Raw genomic sequence first — 21,147 nt, 5'->3', positions numbered from 1 at the left:
ACCTCTCCATGGCCATGCTCCTCAAGGACAGCTGGACTTGCCAGAACCAGGGCACGGCCACCTGCCTGTGGTCCTGTGAGCCAAGCCCTCCCAAAACCCCTCCCAGAGTCAGAACCAGCAGGAGATGCAGATACAACGTGCCTGGGCTGTGCTCAGGCTGCAGTTGCTCCTCTCCCTCCCAAAACAGGATCTTTGCACACCCAAACTGGAGCTGAGCTCCCCGAGCTGTTAACTGAGCAGCAGCACGTGTTGTGCATACAAGGGGGGAAATTATGTCCCTGAGTGCAACAATGTCCCTGCCACTGAACCCTGGGCTGCTCCCTCCACCCCAGGAGTCTCTGCCCTGGGCAAGCTGTCCAAGGCTGCACACTCCAAACTGGAAAAAAGTGTCCTCTGCAGTAAATCCTCAGCAAAACACACCCACCTTGGGCCCAGAGCAGAATGCAGCAGAGAAACAAGGGGAACTCAATGAACACTGACTTTTCCCTCTGTCTGGTGAGGCCAAACACCCAAGATCAAACCCAAGATAAAGGGAGAAGCCAGGAAAAGCCCTTTCACAGTGCAATAAAATGGATGTGACAGTTCTAGCACTGAAGGAAAGTCATTATCAAGATAAGTATTCTGGGGGAGCAGTGGAGCTGGAAGTCCCACGGCTGGCATGCCTCTGGCTACACTGGCAAAAGCAGGGAGGAGATCCAAAACAACTCAGGCTCAGGGAATTCACCTGCTCCAGCAGTAAGCCACACTCAAGCAGGCTCTGCAGCTCATGAGCTGAGCATTTGCTAAAGAGTCCTGAAAAGAGAAATCAAAAACCCATCCAATATCTGGAAGTAGGCAGGAACCAGCCATGTGGAGAAGGCAGCAGTGCTGGTGTAGCCCCCTCACCTCCCAAGCTTTCACAGCTTTCCCTGCCTTCCCTTTCCCCAGGAAGTGGCTCCAGCACAAAGCACCTGGATCAACACCAGCCCAGCAGGCCCTTGGAGAATCCCTTGCTGCCTACCTTGGCTTGGACAGCATAAGAGGCCAGCAGGACAGAGGCTTCAGGAGGACAGAAGATTTTCTCATCCAAAATCTGCTTCTTCACCTGCACACAGAGCAGCAAAGGACAGATAGCACACGTTTAGTGGAGCACAGCAGAGCATGACTGTCACAGCAGATGGCTGCAGTTTGTTTTAACTTGAGCTGTCAACCACACAGAGTTAACAATTTTCCTAACACTAATCACAGTCCAGACCCAGGAAATCTCTGGCGGCTCGGAAGGGCTCAGGCTTTCACAGACCACCTTCCTCAGACAGGTTGGTGAGAAGAGCTAAATTTATATGTGGAAAATGACAGCAGCTTTATCCTGTTGCTAAAGGCAAGGGGTGTGGGGAGGGGGAGAACCTTGCTTGTAAACACAGCGATAAAACCTCTGAGGCACGAGCTACGGATTGATAGGACATCCAGCCACGCTGCTAAATAAAAGAGCAGTCTCTGAGCACTGCAAGCTTTGCTCTGGGACATTCAGGCCTCATTGTGAGTCAGTGCTCACCTGTGCTGGAGGCCAATTCCTTGGATCCCAGCACAGAGAGCTGCAGGTCACCTCTGTGGCAGAGCTTTCAGCAGCAGGCAGAGCCCTGCACGCTCCCAGGAGAGCCAACGTGCAGCTCCCCGAGGCCACAGCTTCACTTCCCTCCCTCCTGTGCATTCAAAAATTAAACCTGTCATGTTTGATAGTTTTTGGGTTGGCACACTTAATTTTCCTGATTAAAGATAGGAGGGGAAAAAAAATTTAAAAGCCTACGATTTCCTGGGAGGCTTAAATGGATTGTTGGAGATGCAGGAACATCAATTTGAATTTATAACGTGCTTTGAGTCCTCAAAGTTGGGTACAACATAATCACAGCAGATATTCTGCTGCATCAAGATAAAAAACAGGAGAGTTTACAAGCTTAGATGTGCTCCTGTTTCCCAAACGCATTCAGGAGCCCAGGTTCCTCTCAGCACACAAATCCCAGCAGCAAAGTCATGGTCTGCATTTAGAAAATGCAGCTTGAATGGCTTTTCCTCTCTGATTTTCCTTCTCAAAGATGCCAACAGCATTTTTCCTCACCGTGGATAAAGCTCCTGGCAAATGAGGCATTCAGAAATAACCCTACAGAGACACCAGTGCACGAGACTGAGCTTGGAAATTAACAGGAATACTTTGCATTTAGAACACTTTTGGCTCTGGAGAAAAAAGATGGACTTTGGAAGATTGAGGAATATCAAGAGGCTGCTGAGCTCACTTGGAAAGGGCAGGACACCCTGCAGGCTAGAGGTATTCCCAAATCCAGGTTGTCCTGACTTTGGTGTAAAAAACCTAAGAATGAGTGACTTTAAAAATTTTTTTTGTAATTTATCTTCAAATTAACAGCCAGAGAGTAGCTGAAACATCCCAGTGAATACCCAGGAGTCCGACTAGGAGGGCTCTGTTCCCTGTAACCGTGCTTGACACAACTCTTCTGAGGAAGAATGTGTCAGAAAATGGATTTTGTGGCAGAAAATTGATCATGTCTCTGAAAGAGAGCTCTGTGATAGCAGCTCCTTGTTACCAGCCATGCAGCACTGCCACATCATCAGCTGAACTGATTTCTCAGGACACAAAGTTTTGTAGAATAATTTAAATAAAAAGACCCAAGTAAGATGTGTTCACCAGAGTTTCTAAATGCTTTACTGCAGGGCAGGAGTTCCTGGGGCAGGTGAGACTGTGAGGTTTCCCCTTCTCTGCTGTTTTTCCATCAGAGAGCTGAGCTGCTGGGATGTTCTTTGCTCCAGGTACCTGAAGGCTGTTTGGTGAGGAGGGGAACTTTGCTGTGCAGCCTGGGAACAGGCTGGCTGCACTCTGCTCTCCAGGATCCAGCTCCCCTGCTCCACACAACACTGCTCACATCCAAAGGCAGCTGCCACCCCTCAGCACAGCTCATCCCACAGCCTGCAGAGGGACACAAGCCCTTGGCTGACAGATCATGTCCCTGAGCCACCCCCCATGGATATAATGGATCACCTCATCATTCTCAACCTGCCAGTTCAGAGGTCTGCCAGTCTGGGCAAGCTGCTTCCTCCACAAAAACCATCCTTCACCTATTTCAGGAAGATTCTGTTGCTAAAGACAAGTCCCTTTGGAGAGGTGTGAACATAAGGATGTGGAGCACAGTCTGCTGACCAACTCTCTGACCCTGGGACCTTCTGCTCATCCTGGCTACCTCTCCCTCAGGTTGGATAGCAGGGTATTGACTCCTACCTGCAGGAAAAACAGGTGCTGGGTGATTTCCTGGACCAATTCCTCCTCTGCATTCTCAGGATAAAATTTGGCCAGGAAGTGAAAAGTTTTGGGCTCTTCTGTGGGAACATCATGATCCAGGACCTGTGGGATACAAAAGCCATTTGGTTTCTTCAAGGCAAGACCCAGCTCCCTTCTGTTCAGATGAGCACATATTCTGTCAGACACTTTTAGACATCTAGAACAGACCTAAATAGTTCAAACACCGTAGTTAAAAAAAGAAAACAAACATTTCTGACACTCCTAATGATGCAAGGGAACAAAAAAAGGCAGAAACAAACAGCATGAGAAATGAGACAGTGAAGGTTGATCCTGATCTGCCACGTGCTCGTTGCCTCTCCTGATACTTGCAGAGAGATGCTGGATCCTGCTGCGCCACCACCCGACCTTCTCCTTGTTTTCCTGCACTGAGTTTATCTCACTGGTGTTTCTTACCACCTTGCTCTGCTACTGCCCAGCTGAATGCTGGTTTAAAACCTCAGCCTGAGAGGTGACACACCTCAGTGTCCCTGGCCATCTGGCTGTAGTGTCACATCCTTTGCATGTGAACAAGCCACCCCTGACACCTCCAAAACCCTCCCCTCACAGATTTGGGGAGCATTTCCTCCCTCATCCCCATCTCCTTTCACTCTGGTTTTCCTCTTCCCAAGCTCTCTGTATTTCTCAACAACAGAACAAGAGGAAACTCCACTTTTCTGCTGATGGTTTTGTGTTCAGGGGCACAAAAGAGAGAGTTTTAGGTTTCATTTGCTTTGCAGTCACCCTGAAGTGCAGCACCCCAGCATGACTGGGTCCCAAAATGTCTCCAGGGGATTCAGCGTGCACAGATGCTGGGATGGGGCACATCTGCCAGCTTTTCCCAGTCTGATACTCCCAGATAGCACAGACATGGGATTTAAGTGCATCTGTCTCAGTTCACCCACCACACAACCTCAGGCATTCAAAGACAAAAGGACATTTTTCCTTTGTCATCCCATACAACCTCTCAAGGGAAATATCCCTGTCCAAGGAGAGGGTTTGGAATGAGATGAGCTTCAGGGTCCCTTCCAACCCAAACCATTCTGGGATTTTGTGAACTTTGGTTCCAACCTTCTTGTCCATTTTGAGCCAAGCCACCGTGTCCTTGATGGTGTACTGCAGCCCAAAGAACCAGGTTTCCCGCAGTCCCAGGGTCCTGCACACCAGATCAAACAGGTCCTTCCCTTTCCACTTCACCTGCCAGAGAGCAAACAGGAAGCAGAGTTATGAAGGTGGATTTCAGAACTTCTCTCTGTTCACCCAAATGCACTGTTTTCACCTCTCAAGGTCAACTTTAAACCCCTGTGAATGCATCTGGTACAGACATGAAAACACCTTAAGAAGGCACAATGTTATCTCTTTCCATCTGATCTCATCTGCAGATCACCAGCTCCTCCCTCAGTAGGAAACTGAAATGTGATTTCCCCCCATTTCCAAAAAATGACACCATAAAGCCCCTGTTTCTTGCCCTGGGAAACTAAGGGTTCGTTTAGGCTCTTGTTGAGCTCAGGTTTACGCTCCTGACATGTTTAGGTTCCTCCCTGCTGCCACCAGGGAATAAAAATCCCTTTGAACTGCCCCTTGGTGGCTTTAATGTGTCTCCCTACAGGCCCAGGAAGCCCTGCCCAAGCACCACCATCAGCAGCAGGGGTTCAGAGAGAGGAGCCACAAAATCAGCAGTGACACAATCCCTACACGGAGCATCCAGAGCCAGCGACCCTGCACAGATAGAAGGGAAAAAAGAGCTCCAAAATCCCCATCATTACCACTGAAGTCAGCAGTTCTCTGGGAGCACATTTTGATAGAGTTAAACTGCATTTTCTGCTGAAAATGTTGGTGACAGAAGCAGCCAAGGAGCAGAGAAAATTGGTTGCTCAAGGACCATGTCCTTGGAGCAATCCTGCAGCTGCACCCATGATGCTACTGAAGTTTGCTCATCAAATCGGGAGGTGTTGGGAGGCAGGGAGGTGAAGAGGGACATAAACCACGTGAATCTAATATGCCAAAGCCACTTTGGTCTTCCATCTGCACGCTGAAAACAATTGCTGGACCGAAACATATGGCCATTACTCCGAAGCCCTTGGGCAAATAGATCTCGCGCACTCTCTTGTCACTACAACTCAATCCTGGCGCCACCTGGACACATCAATATTAACGCGGGGCCGCTCCCGCTGTCACCCACTGCCGCCTTGTGGGCACAGCCGGGCCCAGCTCAAGCGATGACTCCGTCACTGCTCTCCCCCTTCCCGGGGAGCACAGACACAGCGCTGACAGTCCCGGAATAGGACAAAGCCGCCGCCACCCTCCCGACAAACACCGCCCCCGGAGCGCTCGCCGCGATTCGCATCGGGCGCTGTCAACACCTCGGGGTCAAAACGCCAGGAGCAGCAAGTTTGGCAGTGCTGGAATTATAACCCCCCCTAATTTCACACATTTCACTATCCCCCAGCCCCCGGGATGGGCTCCAGCTCGGCACAGGATGGCTCAGACTGCAGAAGATCTTTTCCTGACTATGATTTTAAGTGGGAAGTTAATTCGAGGGCTCAGACAAAACAGAGTGAGGCCCATTAAAAGAGCTATTTGGTACCATTTTTGCAGGCACATAAAAGCAGGCTGCCAGCAAAAGGCTATTTCTTCACTAAACTGCTTTGTATAAAGCATTATGGGCTGTTTTTCCTTCTCTAAGACCGTATCTCAGTCTCAGCACAGCAGTGCCTGCACCAAACCTTCCCAGGACAGGCTGCTGATGGCTGCAGGACGTGGCTCCACATCCCATGGGATCAGTGAGTTCAACCTGGAATTCCACTGCCTGTGACTCCTCACTGAACCACCTCAGGTACCCAAACCGTGCTCAAGAGCTGACAGGACCCAAAGGTTTCCTCTCAAAACACAAACCACCAGTTTGTTTTGGAGAGCAGCGCTGGGGATTAAAGCAGAAGCTTTGTGCAGTTTTAACTTGGTGATGGGATGGGGTTTGAGCCCATCAACCACCCAAAGGGTTCTGAACCCCTTTAGAATGGTTTGGGTGGGAAGGGACCTTAAAGACCACCCAGTGCCACTCCTGCTATGGGCAGGAACAGCTTCCACTGTCCCAGGGTGCTCCAAGCCCTGTCCAGCCTCGCCGTGGACACTTCAGGGATCCAGGAGCAGCCTCAGCTGCTCTGGGCATCCTCTGCCAGGGTCTCACAGCTGGATTTCTTCCTAACCTAACCTAAATCTCTCCCCTTTTAGTTTAAACCCATTCCCCCTTCCCCTATCACTATCTGCCTGCATTAAAAACCCTCTCTCCGTTTTTTTACGAGCCCCTCTTTAAGGGATTGTATTTTAAGTGAGGCTTCTGCTGCTGCATTTTACACCAGCGCTTTGTCACCAGCGTTTCTGTGGTGGCAGGAATAGACATTTAACATTCTTGCACAATGCTCAAGACTCCAGCCATAACAGAGCACATATCCTCCCCAACTGTGCTGAATTACCTTCATTAAATATATCAATGATCAGCAGCCACCTTTATTCCAACAGACATGATTTCCCTCCACACCTCGGTACTTAAAATAACCATCTGCATTCAAGTGGCATCTTTTGACAGCTGAACTCCAACTGCTTTACAGACATCCAGGACCTCAGCCCTCCTCACCCATGCTTTACAGGCTCTGTGTCATTAACTGCCACATTCTGTGGTTGTAAACTACTAGATAAAACGCCCCTTCAGGGCATGAGGGGATGGACAGAGCTGCTGTCCAGAGAGCCTGGGGGACGGCCAGGACAGGCTGGCCATTCCCATCCACACCGTGTCCGTCACGCCATTCCCTGCACGGCACTCAAGTGACACCTGAAGCACAAAGATGATTTTACAAGCCATTCTGAGCTACTGAGAACAAAACTAAGGAGCTCAGAGCAGAAAAAAACCTTCTCAGCCGTATGCTGGGGTGGCTGGCACGATGCTGTAACAAAGCTCCATCTCCCAGCAAAAAGCTACATCATGATAACCTCAATGTGACCGTCAGGACAGAGAGGGATGCGGCACTCCAGCATCCTCCCTGTGCTGCAGGCATCACCTCTGACATTTGCAGCTCCTTTCCCATTAGCAGGATCACAGCACGGGGGGCTGCAGGGATTCAGGAGCGGCAGAAGGGACACGGGAATGAGGCGCGTTATAAACAGGCCCTTACTCCACCGAGCTCTTTGTGTTCTTTACTAAGTACAGAGCGGTTACAATCTATCAGCAAAGCCTTTTAAATTAACAGCACTAAACACTGCAAACTCTCCAGCCAGTGGCTAGAATCGAGTATTTCCAGCCCAGATTATTGGCATCATCTTTTTCTCTGGCGGAGACGGCGCATTTGGCATCTATTAACAGGGTTTGCATTATTTATTAACCTGCACCGGGAGTCATTTCCAACTCGCAGGCAACTGCGCGATTTATTTCGGAGCATAACCTCTCTGTCAAGTTTCACAACTGCTCCTCAGCTCCCCACTCGATAAAGCAGCTCCAAAATTGAGCAGAAGGGTTGTCTGGTCCTCTCATCGGGGGTGACAAGGCGGGAGGGACAAGCCAGGGAATGGAGCTGTGCTGGGAGGTTTAGGTGGAGATCAGGGCAAGGTTCTTCCCCCAGAGGGTGCTGGCACTGCCCAGGCTGCCCAGGGAATGGGCACAGCCCCGAGGCTGCCAGAGCTCCAGGAGCCTTTGGGCAGCACTGCCAGGGATGGACAGGGTGGGATTGTTGGGGGTCTGGGCAGGATGATCCCTGTGGGTCCCCTTGCAGGTCAGGATATTCCACAGTTCTAAAGAATGGGCAGCAAGGGACAAGGGGGTGCAACCATCCTGCAGAGAGAGGGTTGAGCGAGGGGTGTACACAGAAAAGAGATTCCCAAAACATTGTCAGGCTGATGCTTTTCTTCCAACAATGTCAAATGTGGTAAAGGGGAGGCAAGAGGGATGAGTTTAATTTGATATTTAGGTTCCTCACACAAGAGGCTCTCCTGGGACAACAGGGAGGTGCCCAAACTCCAGGGGACAGAACCTGGCTCTGCTCAGGGGGCACAGATCAAGATCTCACCTCCTCATCATCACAAACACAAAGCCCTGGAGCTTCAGCTCTTCCTGGGACCAGGATGGGCAATGAACAGAGGACACCAAGGCTCAACTGGTTCCCAAGGAAAGCCAGAGCAGCAGTCTCTGCACACCCCACCCATGGGATGAGGTTAAGGCACGACCTTGCAGAAATGACTCACATTTACAGAGTATTTTACTGCACCAATTTACCCGTAAATAACACAGAAAATGGCTTTTTGCTTTGCAGATAATTTTATTAGGCGTTAGCTCTATGCTAGGGATGTAAACAGAGGCAAGAGTCCCTGCTGTGACAGAACAGCCAAAGGACTGCTGGGAAAAGGGGACCAAGCCCCAGGAAAAAGTGCTCAGAGTGAAGTTATTCCTGTTTAGAATCAAATTTTAACAAGAGAACACAACACCTCTTCACTGAAACAGGGATGGAGAGGGCAGAAGGGAGAGAGCTGGGCCTGAGCACAGCATCCCTTCAGTAACCCTCCACCTGGGAATGAGGAAATGGATGCAGGCTGCAGCTATTCCAAACCCCCATCCCACAGGAGATGCCCAAACCACCCAGCCACAACAGTTTACAACTGAAATGGAGATGATTTTGAGACTGCAGACCACACTTATTTCTCCTTCTGGACCTGAATGATAACCACAGTGCCACAGACAACCATTTATTTAGATTTAAAGCCCATTTGGAGCAAACAGGGAATCAAAAAACCGTAATATTCGTCAATTTTGTTTTAAATAAAGTGATGTCAAATATTTTCAATTGCCACTTACTGAGTCACAGGGCTGGGCCTTAAAAGTTATTTTTATTTACTAATGCTACACGACAAGTCGATAATGAGCTTTTAATTAAAACCTATTTCTGTTAAGCACCGAGGAGGCCAAGAACGCGCCCAGGCGTGAGGATGCAGATGGTGCAGCCAGGCACGTTCCATGGTGTCTGCCCGAGACACAGACACAGCAGCAACGCTGGGGACAGGAGCCTGTGACAGACAGAGCCAGGGGCCCAGAGCTGGTGACAAAGTGCCCTCTGCCCCGCTCAGCTGAGACCTCACCTGCAGAGCTGCGCCCAGATCCGGGGTCCCAGCATGGGAAGAACTTGGAGCTGCTGGAGAGAGCCCAGAGGAGGGCACAGAGATGCTGGAGCCTCTCTCTCTGGGAGAGCTGGGGGTGCTCACCTGGAGAGGAGAAGGCTCCAGGGACACCTCAGAGCCCCTTGCAGGGCCTAAAGGGGCTCCAGGAGAGCTGCAGAGGGACTGGGGACAAGGGATGGAGGGACAGGACACAGGGAATGGCTCCCACTGCCAGAGGGCAGGGATGAATGGGATATTGGGAATGAGGAATTGTTCCCTGTAAGCACAGATTGAAGCTGTGGCTGCCCCTGGATCCCTGGCAGTCTCCAAGGCCAGGTTGGACAGGGCTTGGAGCAGCCTGGGATAGTGGAAGGTGTCCCTGCCCATGGCAGAAGATGGAACTGGATGAGCTTTAAGGTCCCTCCCAGCCCAAACCATTCCATGATTTCATGTCCCAAAGCCTCACCTCACCCTGTCAGCTGGGCTCACACACAGATGAAGAGTTACAGGATCAAGGAGCAGCTCAGTGCAGAGCAAGAAGCTCCAAGAGGACGAAAGGAGGGTCTGGATCCTGCAGGGATCTCTGCTGAGGATGCCCAGAGCTGTAACATTGTCCAGAGCTGCACTTCCACAGTGCAGCACAGCACTGCTCCCTGGCCAGAGGGGACAGCCCCAGGCCTCCCCTCCATGCAGGAGCTGATTGCTGGTGGACACTGGGTGTTTCAGCCTGGCCTGAGCTGCTCTGATGAGCCCTCAACACCCTGAACACTGCTGAGCTCTGAACACAGACACTGAGCACAGCTCAGCCGGGCTGGGAGGGGCAGCCAGTGGCCTCACCCCAGGGTGATGCCAGGGTCAATTCCTCTCTTCCCATCTCCAGGGCTGTGTCATTCCCTACCAGTGTTGCCTCCCAGCTTCAAGAAGATTATTCCCAGGGCTGCTTCCCTGTTCAAGTACCTTTAATTTCAAAAACCACCTACTTGAAAGACACTGCCTGTACAAAGAAAAAAAAAAAAAAAAAAGAGGTATTAAAAGAGCATCAAAACTGGAGTCTACACACCAAAAGAGAAAGATTTACTGTCCCAAATGCCCTCCCTCCTTCCCCTCTGGATTAATTAACAGAGTCTGAAGATTGACAGCAGTTTTGAACAGTCTTTGGAGAGAAGCAACAGGAGTTTCCTACTGGCTTGAAAGAGGCTGTGATGGGAGCAGGGGATCCAGAGAACTTTCCAGGTGCAGGGTGAGGCACCAAAGCCAAAGAGGATCCATGTCCACAAGTCACAAGCACAACCTAAGGAAATGAACTGCACCAAACAAGACACCTCCAAAACACCAACTCCCAAATGTCACTGGTGTGAATCAGAAATTCTGAGGTTTTGGGGCATAAACCCCTCCAAGACATGAGTGAGGAAACAGCCCTTACCTGCTGCATCTCAGAAGATTCAAAGAGAGCAGCACATCCTCCTGAGTGCTGGCACAAGATCAGGACACACGGGCACATGGAGGAACAAAACACTGACTTGACAGCTGGTATCCCAACAATTTATTTGGGATCATGTTGCAGCTAAGGGGGACTATTTCTCTCAGCTTTTTAAAACAGCTGTTCCTGCACACAGAATGGTCTTTTCTTGTTAAGTTTGTGTCCCCTCACAGAAGCTTTGCAGCATCAAGAGGTCACTGTCCCTACCAGCACTGTGCTGCCTGAAATTGGGAATGTATGGATCTTTATAAACCCCCTTCCAAGTATCCTGCAATGCAGAAGGAAGCCAAGGGCATTCTGCTCCCTGATTTCCTCCTCCTGCCTTTTTATTTTGGTGCAGTGACTGGACACAGCTCAAAACTCAGCCTGGATTTACTGCACCAGCTCTTCCTCAAAAACTCATTTCCACCCAGATTTCCACCACCAAATCCTTGGTTGTTCCTGTTCCAGAAGATGAGCTTTGCAGCTCAGCTATACAAGTCCCTGTGTCTGGTGACAAAGGGACAGCACTCGGCCACACGTGGCCGAAATCAGGACTCTTCTACTTACAAGGGCTTTACACCCAACCTCATCCAACTGGCCCTGCACTGAGTGGGGCACTGGCTAAAATAAAGATCCCTTCCAACCAGGATTATCCTCCGGACAGAGAGGAACTGCTTAAGCACTGAAGCAATAGCTGGATGCATGTTTAGACCAGCAAATACATCAGCACAAACCTGCCTCTTCTTGCTGCTTGAATACCTAAGCTGTTTCTCCAGGCTGGCTGTGAAGCTTTTCCAATTCATTTTTAAGACACCAAAAGATAAAGGCTGGGAAGCAGCTGGGCAGTGAGCTGCACCTTGATGGAGTGATCATCCCTGCAGGATTCAAGCCCAAAATCACAACACAACAGAAAGGGAAAAACACACCCTTTGGAAAATGGGCCATGGCTCTGAGAGGGAGACACACTGACAGGGCTGAGCACTGCAAGAGGAAGAAATGGGGAAAGAAACCCAGGAGACCAAAAGAAAGATGGAGGGGTTCTCCCAGCAGCCAGGGAACTTGGTTGTGAGAGGGGAAAAACTGCACATGGCGGGGGAGAGACCAACCTGACATCAGCTGCAGCATCCCAGAGATGTGGGATAAACAGTGCTTTGGATGTGGACTCAAAAACACCACGGGGTTTTCATTACTGAATGACTCCTGTGTAGGAGCATGGGGACAGGATGGTGGGGATGGATGGAGACCAGAGATCTCTGCAGCCAGGTCAGGAACTTGGGGTTCATTGCAAAGGGCCTGGGGGCAGGGCCCTGCTGGGAGCTGCCAGGCACAGCTGGAGCAGGGCTGAGAGAAGAGAGGGGCAGAGAGGATGAGAGGGTGAGAGAGTAAAAGGGTGAGAGAGTAAAAGGGTAAGAGAGTAAAAGGGTGAGAGAGTAAAAGGGTAAGAGAGCGAGGTTCCCATTACAATACCATAAATCTTCTTCTGTGTTGAATATTCTAATTCTCACTAACCAATCTAGTACAAGATACAAATCCTACAGCACTTCCATACAGCCTATAAGAATCATTACATTACCATCCTGTGCTACATTCTAAACCCTAAAATCTCCTCTTTGGGCCCTTCTGCCAAGCTGTAGGGTCTGCTCTGACCCTTGGGCCTGTCTGCAGAGCAGAGGGTGTTGTTCCATCAAAAGGGGATCACCTTCAGCTGGCCACACCATTGTTTTCCAGTTGTTCAGTAACTGAGGGATCTCAAAGCTTGCTTTCATTTCAATCTTGCTTACAGTTTCTATATTCTCAAAATCTTTTGCCAGGCAATCATATTTATAAGGCTTTCCTGTTCCATCTTCCCCAACACTCATGGAATGGTTTGGGTGGGAAGGGACTGAAATCCCATCTTGTTCCACCTCCCTGCCTTGACAAGGATATCTTCCACTATCCCGGGCTGCTCCAATGCTCCAAGCCTCTCCAACCTGGCCTTGAAAACTTCCAGGGGCAGCCACAACCTCTCAGGGCACCCTGTGCCAGGGCCTGCCCACCCTCCCACGTGGCTGTCCAAGGCTCTCAGGAAGGTGAGGCAGCTGGGGGTTGCTTTAGCACAGGGATTCAAGAGCTATGCAAATGTCTACCCTTCCTCCAGATGTTATCAATTAATTAGGTACAGCTCAAACCTCGGAGATGGAAGTTACAAAATGAAGACACTCGCTTTGTGCATCCAAGATTTCCCCAAACAAATCTGAAGTCTTTAAAGTGAAAACCCACCAGTGATTATTAATCTGCATCGCCGTGTTAGAAAGATTAAGATCTCATTTCTAGGAATTATTTTAGATTTAGGCTCAATTTAGAGACATCAACTGCAGAATAAACAGATGCAAAGCAGGTTTAATCCCTTAAAATGCACAGCTGGGGATTTCTAGGGAGCAGACTGAAAAATTAGCACTGAGGAAGAAGGTGAGTCTCCAGCAGCTATGGCTGGGTCATGGAATCATGGAACATCCCCAGGGATCATGGAAGACCAACTGCAGACATCCAACAGAGCAGCAGCTCCCTGTCCCTGTCAGCATGAGGTGCCACTCACAGGCCACAAAACCACATCTTAACAGCCCCCAAACTGCAGGATCCCCACTGCACCTCCTTCCACGGATCCTCTCGAGTGTTTGTGAGGCAGATTTCCCTCTCCTTCCTGCCCAAAGGCACCTCAAAGCACACAGAGAGTGGGTAAACTGTGCTGCTCACCCTTCTCCTGGCAAACCTTGGGATAGGGGCCAGATTCCTTCAGGGAGGAGCACAACCTGTCCCAAATAATTGACTCTCCCACCCCACTGGCTCTCAGGAGGGCACAAGCTCCACTCCTGGCTCTCACTGTGGGTGTAGGGAAAGCTGAGCCCTTCCCTGGGCCACCTCCCCAGCCCAGCCACTGGAGGTGTGTCTGATCCCTCTGTCCCACGGGTGCTTCTGCACAGTCAGCACACGAGGAGCTTTCCCCAGAGCCTCCCAAGTGCAACACAAAAACTGGCACAGAGATCCAGCCAGGGAGCTGCCCTGCTCACAGGGAGCTTGGGTAAAACCCACACCTCCAGCTGGGCTGCCCTGGGCTTGCAGCAAGGCCAGGAAGCCACAGAGATGCTCCAAGAGCTGGAGCCAGGCTGGGAGAGCTGGGGGTGCTCACCTGGAGAGGAGAAGGCTCCAGGGACACCTCAGAGCCCCTTGCAGGGCCTAAAGGGGCTCCAGGAGAGCAGGCAGAGGGACTGGGGACAAGGCATGGAGGGACAGGACACAGGAATGGCTCCCACTGCCAGAGGGCAGGGATGGATGGGATATTGGGAATCAGGAATTGTTCCCTGGCAGGGTGGGCAGGCCCTGGCACAGGTGCCCAGAGCAGCTGGGGCTGCCCCTGGATCCCTGGCAGTGCCCAAGGCCAGGCTGGACACTGGGGCTGGGAGCAGCCTGGGACAGTGGGAGGTGTCCCTGCCATGGCAGGGGTGGCACTGGGTGGGCTTTAATGTCCCTTCCCACCCAAACCATTCCATGATTCCATGCAAACTCACTCCTAACCTGCAAGGTGTGAAACAGCCCCATCACCCACCTGCATCCATGCATCCAGGCATGCATCCATCCCCTCTCCTGCCCCAATATTCCATGCTGAAGGGTGAGGCCTGAGTTCCCTCTGCATCCCCCCTGCACCAGCTCCAACACAAGGAGCCCTCAGCAGCTCCTGAGCTGCACAAGTTCCTCTGGCAGGAACCTCCCAGAGAAGTCAGCTGGAGATGGAGCAGTTCCACAGCCCAATCCCACGGGAGTGCTGCCTCCTGGCTGCACACAGCCCCTGAGCCCAGCGGGAAATGACACCCAGCCACAGCACTGAAATTCACAATTATTTACTTTCCATCATCAGTCAGTGCTGCAGCCTCGGGAAAGCAGGAAAAACAGAGCCAAGACATTCCCAGTCTGCTGGAAGTGGGAAGCTCACACGGCTGCCCAGAGCAAATCTTCAATCCCTAGGAAAAGCAGGAAGTTCTTCAAGGCTGAGAGAAGATTTCCAGAGCCAGGAATGGGTGATGACAAACTCCCCTTGGCTGATGGGCGCTGGGAGTCCCTCAGGGTTTGGGTCAGGATAATGAAATAGAAACTATTAAATGCAAAGTTTGACTGGGGTTTCAGTGTTTGTGTGGCCAAGCCCTCAGGATCAGCTGAAAAAGCAGAGCAGATCCCAGGGTTTGGCAGCAACGCCCTCAGAGAAGGTTTTACAAGTTCCAAGGGCCCCAAAAAGGGAAATTATCACAGAAAAGCCAGACCCAACCCCCTGGAGCATCCCTCAGCCTCATGATGAGCTAAGAGCTCAGGAAAATGCCAAAATTCTGTTCTTGGGCGTTTGTGGAGCACTTGGGAGTTGGATTCCTGTGGATTCAAGCCTTGGCACTGAGATTCCTCAAGCCCTGTGACAGCCACAGTGTAGTGGTGACTTGGGCTGGGATGGCAGGACAGCACGGGATTAAAGCCCAAAGGAAGCTGGATTGTAATGAGAATAAAGCTGAATTATAACCAGGATAAAACTGAATTACAGCCAAAGTATAGGATGAATTATAAGCACAATAATGCCAAATTGCAGCCAGAATAAGACTGAATTATAAACGGAATGCAGCCAAATTATAACCAAAATACAGCTAAATTACACCTGGAGTGAAGATGAATTATTGCCAGAATAAAACTGAATTATAATCAAAGTATAGGATGGATAATAACCAGAAAAATGCCAAATTATACTCAGGCTAAAGCCAAATTATACCCAGAGAAAAGCCAATTTATGACCAAAACAATGCTGAATTACACACATAATAAGGATAAATGATAACAAAAATAAAGCCAAACTATAACCAGGATGTAACTGGATTACAAACACAGTAACACTGAATTACAACCGAAACAAAGCCAAGTTATGACCAAAGTAAAGCCAAATGACACCGATTCATAACCAAAGCAAAGGTGAACTACTACCATTAGAAAAAAAAGAAAAAACAAACCCAAGCCGAATTATAACCACAATAATGTGCAATTATAACCAAAATCCCAGCAGGGTAACGCCGATTTATAACCAAACCAAGGCAGTGCCGCTGCTGGCCCCGGGCAGGCCCCGGGAACCGGCGGAGGGTGGGGGGGACCGGGAGGGAGCTCCGGGCCCCTCAGGGCTCTGGGGGGGTCTGGGGGGCCCGTCCCCCTCACGGGACCCCCGCGCCCGCGCGGGCCGTCACCTCGCAGCTGAACTCCATCTCGGCGTCCATGGTGGCGATGCGCACCGTGAAGGTCTTGGGCTGCTTGCGCTTGAGGGAGCTGAAGCTCATGCGGGACGCGATGGCCCCGGCCATGGCGGCGCAGCGCGGTCAGCGCGGCGGCGGCGCCATGGCGGCCCAGCCACGCCCCCTCCGCCGTGCCATTGGCCGCACCGCGCGGTGCGCCCGCCCCCGCCGCTCCACGCAGCCAATAGAAAGGGGCGTGATGGAGAGGCGGGAGCAGAAGCGGCTGTGATTGGGTAAAGAGGACGCCGCTCAAGAGAAGGGGCGGGGTGAGGCGGGGCCATTACCAGAGATGTGAGGAAGCGATTGGGCGTGGCGGTGTCGCCCCCTGGCGGCGGGCGGAGCGCTCTGCTCGCGGGGATGGACACCGGGACCTGGCGTGGGGGACAGAGGGACACCGGGACAGGGGACACGGGGACACGGGGGACACTGGGACACCGCACACGCGGGACAACGAGACACAGGGACACCGAGACACGGGGGACACATGGACACGGGGGAAATGGGGACATGGGGACATGGGGACACGGGGGACATGGAGACACCGGGACTCAGGGAAACGGGGACACGGGGGAACACCGGGACACGGGGGAACAACGGGACACGAGGGAACATCGGGACAGGGGGACACCGGGACACGGGCGACACAGGGACACCGGGACACCGGGACACGGGAACATAGGGACACAGGAACCGTGTCCCCAGAGCAAAACGGGACACCGGGACACGGGGACACGGGAGGGTGTCAGGGGACCCTGGCGTGTCCGGGGCCCGTGAGGTATCAGGGATCCGCGGGGTGTCCGGGATCCTGGGATGCCCGGCGTCCCTGCGCCGTCCGTGGGGAGCCCGGGTTCTCTGGAGGGTCAGTGGGGTGTCCGCGCTCAGTGGGGTGTCCGGGGTCCCCAGGGTCTGTGGGGTGTCAGGGGTCCCCGGGATGTCTGGGGTCCATGAAGTGTCAGGAGCCCGTGGGGTGTCTGGGGCTGTCCAGGGGTGTGGGCGGTCAGTGGGGTATAAGGGTCCTTGGGCTGTCACGGATCGCTGAGATGTGAGGGCTCTGTGGGTCCGTGAGGTCCTTGAGGTGTCCCCGGTGCCGTGGGTGTCCCCAGTGCCGTGGGTGTCCCCGGTGCCGTGGGTGTCCCCAGTGCCGTGGGTGTTCCCCGGTGCCGTGGGTGTCCCCGCAGGGTGGGGTTACCTGGGTGACACGGGGTGATGTCCCCTCGGTGGTTGCCGGGGCGAGGGGACCCACGCGGTCGCGGGGCCACCCGGGTGTCCGGGCTCGTGGGTGGGGGCAGAGACTGGGACCAGCGCCCGGGGCGGGCGGGGACACGGGGCAGGACCGGGACTGGGACTGAGACTGGGATTGGGACCGGGACTGCGGCTGGGACTGGGACTGTGGGGCTGGGACCGGAACCGCGACCGGGACAGGGACTGGGACTGCAGCTGGGACAGGGTCTGGGATTGCGTCTGGGACCGGGACCGGGACCGGGACCGGGACCGGGACCGGGACTGGGACTGGGACTGGGACCGGGACTGGGACTGGGACCGGGACCGGACTGGGACTGGGACCGGGACCGGCGCGGCGCAGCGGGACGGGACTGGCACCGATAGCGGGACACCGGCCGGCGCTGGGAGCAGAACCGGCCCCGGTAACGGACCTGGCACCGTCACTGGGATCATGGGACGGTGGCTGGGACCCGCCAGCAGCGCAAGGGGACGGGACCGCCACCCCGACCGCTGTGGGATAACGGGCTGGGAACTGGGACGAGCACGGGGGAACGGAACAGAAACTGGGACCGGCTCAGAGTTACCGGGACGGAAACGGGAAGGACTGGGATCACTTCAGGGTTACTGGGATGGGAACCGGGACCAGTTCAGGGTTACTGGGATGGAACTGGGACCAGTTCAGGGTTACTTGGACAAAAACCGGGACCAGCACAGGGGGACGGAGCGGACCTAAATCCAGCAGGAGCAGGAGGGGGAAGGGAGCAGCGGGAGGCGAGAATCCCCCCCGACACCCCCGGGGGGACCCAGGCGTCCGGGAGGAGCCCCCGCCCCCGCAGCGGGAAGAACGGGGCCTCTGTCCCCGCGGGGACAATGGGGACATTGATGGGGACCCCCCCGGCCCCCCGCTGCCTCCGCAGGACCCCCCATGGCAGAAAGCGACGGCCCCGCCCGCCGGGACCCCGCTCCCGCTGGCCTCCGCACCCAGGTGGGCGAAGGGGCTGGGGGCAAGAGGGGGAACTGGGGAAACACGGCGGGGTGTGGGGGCTTAGGGGGGAGATTTTGGGGAACCCTGGGCACTCAAAGAGGGGCATGTGGAGCATTGGAGTGCACGGGGGAGCCCAGGAATCCAAAGGGACTTGTGTGGCACAAAGGGGGAGCTCTGGGCAGCTGGGGGGGCATTGTGGGCTAGAAAGATAAACAGGGGTGGGAGGGCTGGGGGGCTGTGGGGGTGTTGGGGGGCCCTTCCTTGGCCCCCCGCCATGGGTGACCCCCCTGCCCTGCCCAGCCCTGCCGGCCCGTGCCGAGGGTCCACGCCTTTGGAAAGGGGGAGCAGGCGCTGCGGAGGGACCCCCGCACCCCCCCCGCCATGCAGGGCTGGCTGCACAAGCAGGTGAGGAGGGGGGCGTGGGGAGGGGGCTCAGGGGCTGTGTGGGGGTTGAGGTGCGGGATTCTGGGGGGGTTGTGGGTTTTTGGGGGGACCTGGGGCGGTGGGGAGGGTGGGTCTGGTGTGTCAGGGGGGCCATGGGGGTGGGTGTGGGGCTGGGGGGGAATCAGAGGGAGTTGGAGGGGGGTCAGAGGGTGGTGAGGGAGGGTTGTGGGGTTTGAGGGCTTTGGGGAGATCAAAGACACACGGTCAGACTGGGCAGTGTGGGGCTGTTATGGGGTCTGGGATGGAAGAGGGTGCCAGGGATTGTGGGGTTTGGGGGCTTTAGGGAGATCAGAGACACACGGTCAGACTGGGCAGTGTGGGGCAGTTATGGGGTGTGGGAGGGAAGAGGATGCTGGGGGTTATGGGGTTTGTGGGCCTGGGCGAGTGAGGAGAATGGGGAGATCCGAAGGGGTTGAGGGGTCTGGGGCAGCAGAGGGTCCCAGGGGGATGGGCTGCAGGGGCTCAGCCCCCATTCCCCTCCTCCATCCCTTCTCAGGACAGCTCGGGCTGCGGCTCTGGAAGCGCCGCTGGTTTGTGCTGGTGGATCTCTGCCTCTACTACTACCGGGGTGAGGGGCACGGGGGGCTGGGACACCCGGGGGCCTTGGGAGACCTGGTGTCCCTGGGGGGCAGCGATCCCGGGGTGTCCCTGGGTCACTGGGGGGCTCAGGGGTCCCTGGGGTGTTGGGCATTCCTTGGAGGACCAGAAATCCTGGGGGATTGGGGGTCCCTGGGTGTGGGGTCCCTGGGGTGTTGGAGGTCCCTGGGGCAGTCAGGGAACCCAGTGGGATCAAGGATCCCTGGGGCATTTGGGGATCTCTGGGGGAGTCAGGGATCCCCTGGGGATTGGGAGTCTCTGGAGCATTGGGAATTCCTGGGGATTGGGGGCCTCTGGGTGGATCAGGGATTCCCCAGGATCGGGGCTCCCTGGGGGCTTGAAGAGGTCCTTAGTGGGGTTCTAAGGTCTGGTCTAACCCCTGGAGGTTTGGGGGCATCAGAGGAGATCCCCGGCATCCCCCTGATGGTGCTGGAGATCTCGGGGTGCAGATGGGGGCTCTGGTGCCCCCCATTGTGACCTTCCTGTGCCCCCAGACAGCAGCGAGCAGCAGGTGCGGGGCGGCTTCCCCCTGCCGGGCTACGAGATCCGCGTCCTGCCCGCCGCCCCCCGCGCCCCCCGCGCCCCCCAGTTCCTCTTCACGGTCAGCCCCGGCTCCCCGGGACCCCGAATCGGGGGTGAGAACGGGACCCCGACACCTGAGCCCGGTCTAGCAAGGATTCCCCCATTGCCAGGCTGAACATGCCGGGATGCGAACGTACTGCCTGGGGACCGAGAGCGCCGAGGAGCTGCACGCCTGGGTCTGTGCCCTGCGCCGGGGGGCATCGGCCCTGCCCGGGTGAGTGGGGCACGGGGGGCACGGGGCCACCGGCCCTGCCCGGGTGAGTGGGGCACGGAGGGCACCGGGGGACACCGGGGGGCACTGAGAGGTACTGGCCCCACCCGGGGAAGTGGGACACGGGGGCACCGGGGGGCACTGGGGGGCACCGGAGGGCACCGGGGGGTATTGGCTCTGCCCAGGGGATTGGGGCACGGGGGACACGGGAGGCACGGGGGCCCCGGGGGAGCATCAGCCCTGCCCGGGGGAGTGGGGCATGGGGGGCACAGAGGGGCACCGGGGGGCACCGGCCTTGCCTGGGTGAGTGGAGCACGGGGGACACAGAGAGGCACTGGGGGGCACCGGGGGGCACCGGGGGGCATTTGCCCTGCCCAGGTGAGTGGGGCACGGGGGGACACCGGGGGCCCTGGGTCCATGGGGGGGCACAGAGAAGGGCTGGGTTTGGAGAGGTTTGGGGGGTCCCAGGCAGCAGGAGAAGGTTGGAGAATTTGAGGGTTTGAGGAATCTCAGGAGGGTTTGTGGGGGTCACAGAGCGTTTGGCGGGGTTTTGGGGGCAGTTAACCCTTTAACTCCTGTTCCCCCCCCCCCTTTCCCAGCTCTGCCCGCTCCCTCTCCCAGCAGGCGCCCCAGGAACCGCGGGGTGCGGATTCTCCCTCGCCCCCATTGCCCACGCACGCCCCGGGGAAGGGCTCGGGGGCCCACCCGTGTCCCCTCCGTGCTGCCCCCCAGTCCCTCCACTGCCCCACAGCGAGGTGAGGTCTGGGCTGGGGGAGAATCGAAATGGGGGAAATATGAGGGGAGCGAGTACTGGGGTGATTGTGGTGCAGATCCGTGTGGGGAGGGGGGGGTTATGGGACAGAGCGGGGGGACTGAGAGGTGGGAGGGGGTTATGGG

General features: G+C 55.0%; 1 protein-coding gene across 4 annotated transcripts in view; it reads right to left on the bottom strand.

The window, feature by feature from the left end:
- Positions 1 to 16,310, bottom strand: part of NF2 (NF2, moesin-ezrin-radixin like (MERLIN) tumor suppressor) — a 46,244-nt gene extending 29,934 nt beyond the window's left edge. For all 4 annotated transcript variants that reach the window (XM_036393065.2, XM_036393066.2, XM_036393067.2 and 1 more), the window contains exons 1-4: positions 16,166 to 16,310; positions 4,391 to 4,516; positions 3,263 to 3,385; positions 1,001 to 1,084 (exon numbers count right to left, since the gene is read on the bottom strand). In XM_036393065.2, coding sequence (XP_036248958.1) covers positions 1,001 to 1,084; positions 3,263 to 3,385; positions 4,391 to 4,516; positions 16,166 to 16,279 — 447 coding nt within the window. In that variant the 5' untranslated portion in view covers positions 16,280 to 16,310. The remainder of the gene's footprint in view (positions 1 to 1,000; positions 1,085 to 3,262; positions 3,386 to 4,390; positions 4,517 to 16,165) is intronic.
- Between the last annotated feature and the right edge of the window lie 4,837 nt (positions 16,311 to 21,147).

Source organism: Molothrus ater, chromosome 18, assembly GCF_012460135.2.
Source record: "Molothrus ater isolate BHLD 08-10-18 breed brown headed cowbird chromosome 18, BPBGC_Mater_1.1, whole genome shotgun sequence".
Lineage (NCBI taxonomy): Eukaryota > Metazoa > Chordata > Aves > Passeriformes > Icteridae > Molothrus > Molothrus ater.
Note: the sequence above shows the minus strand (reverse complement) of the source record. Positions and strands in the feature narration are given on the sequence as shown.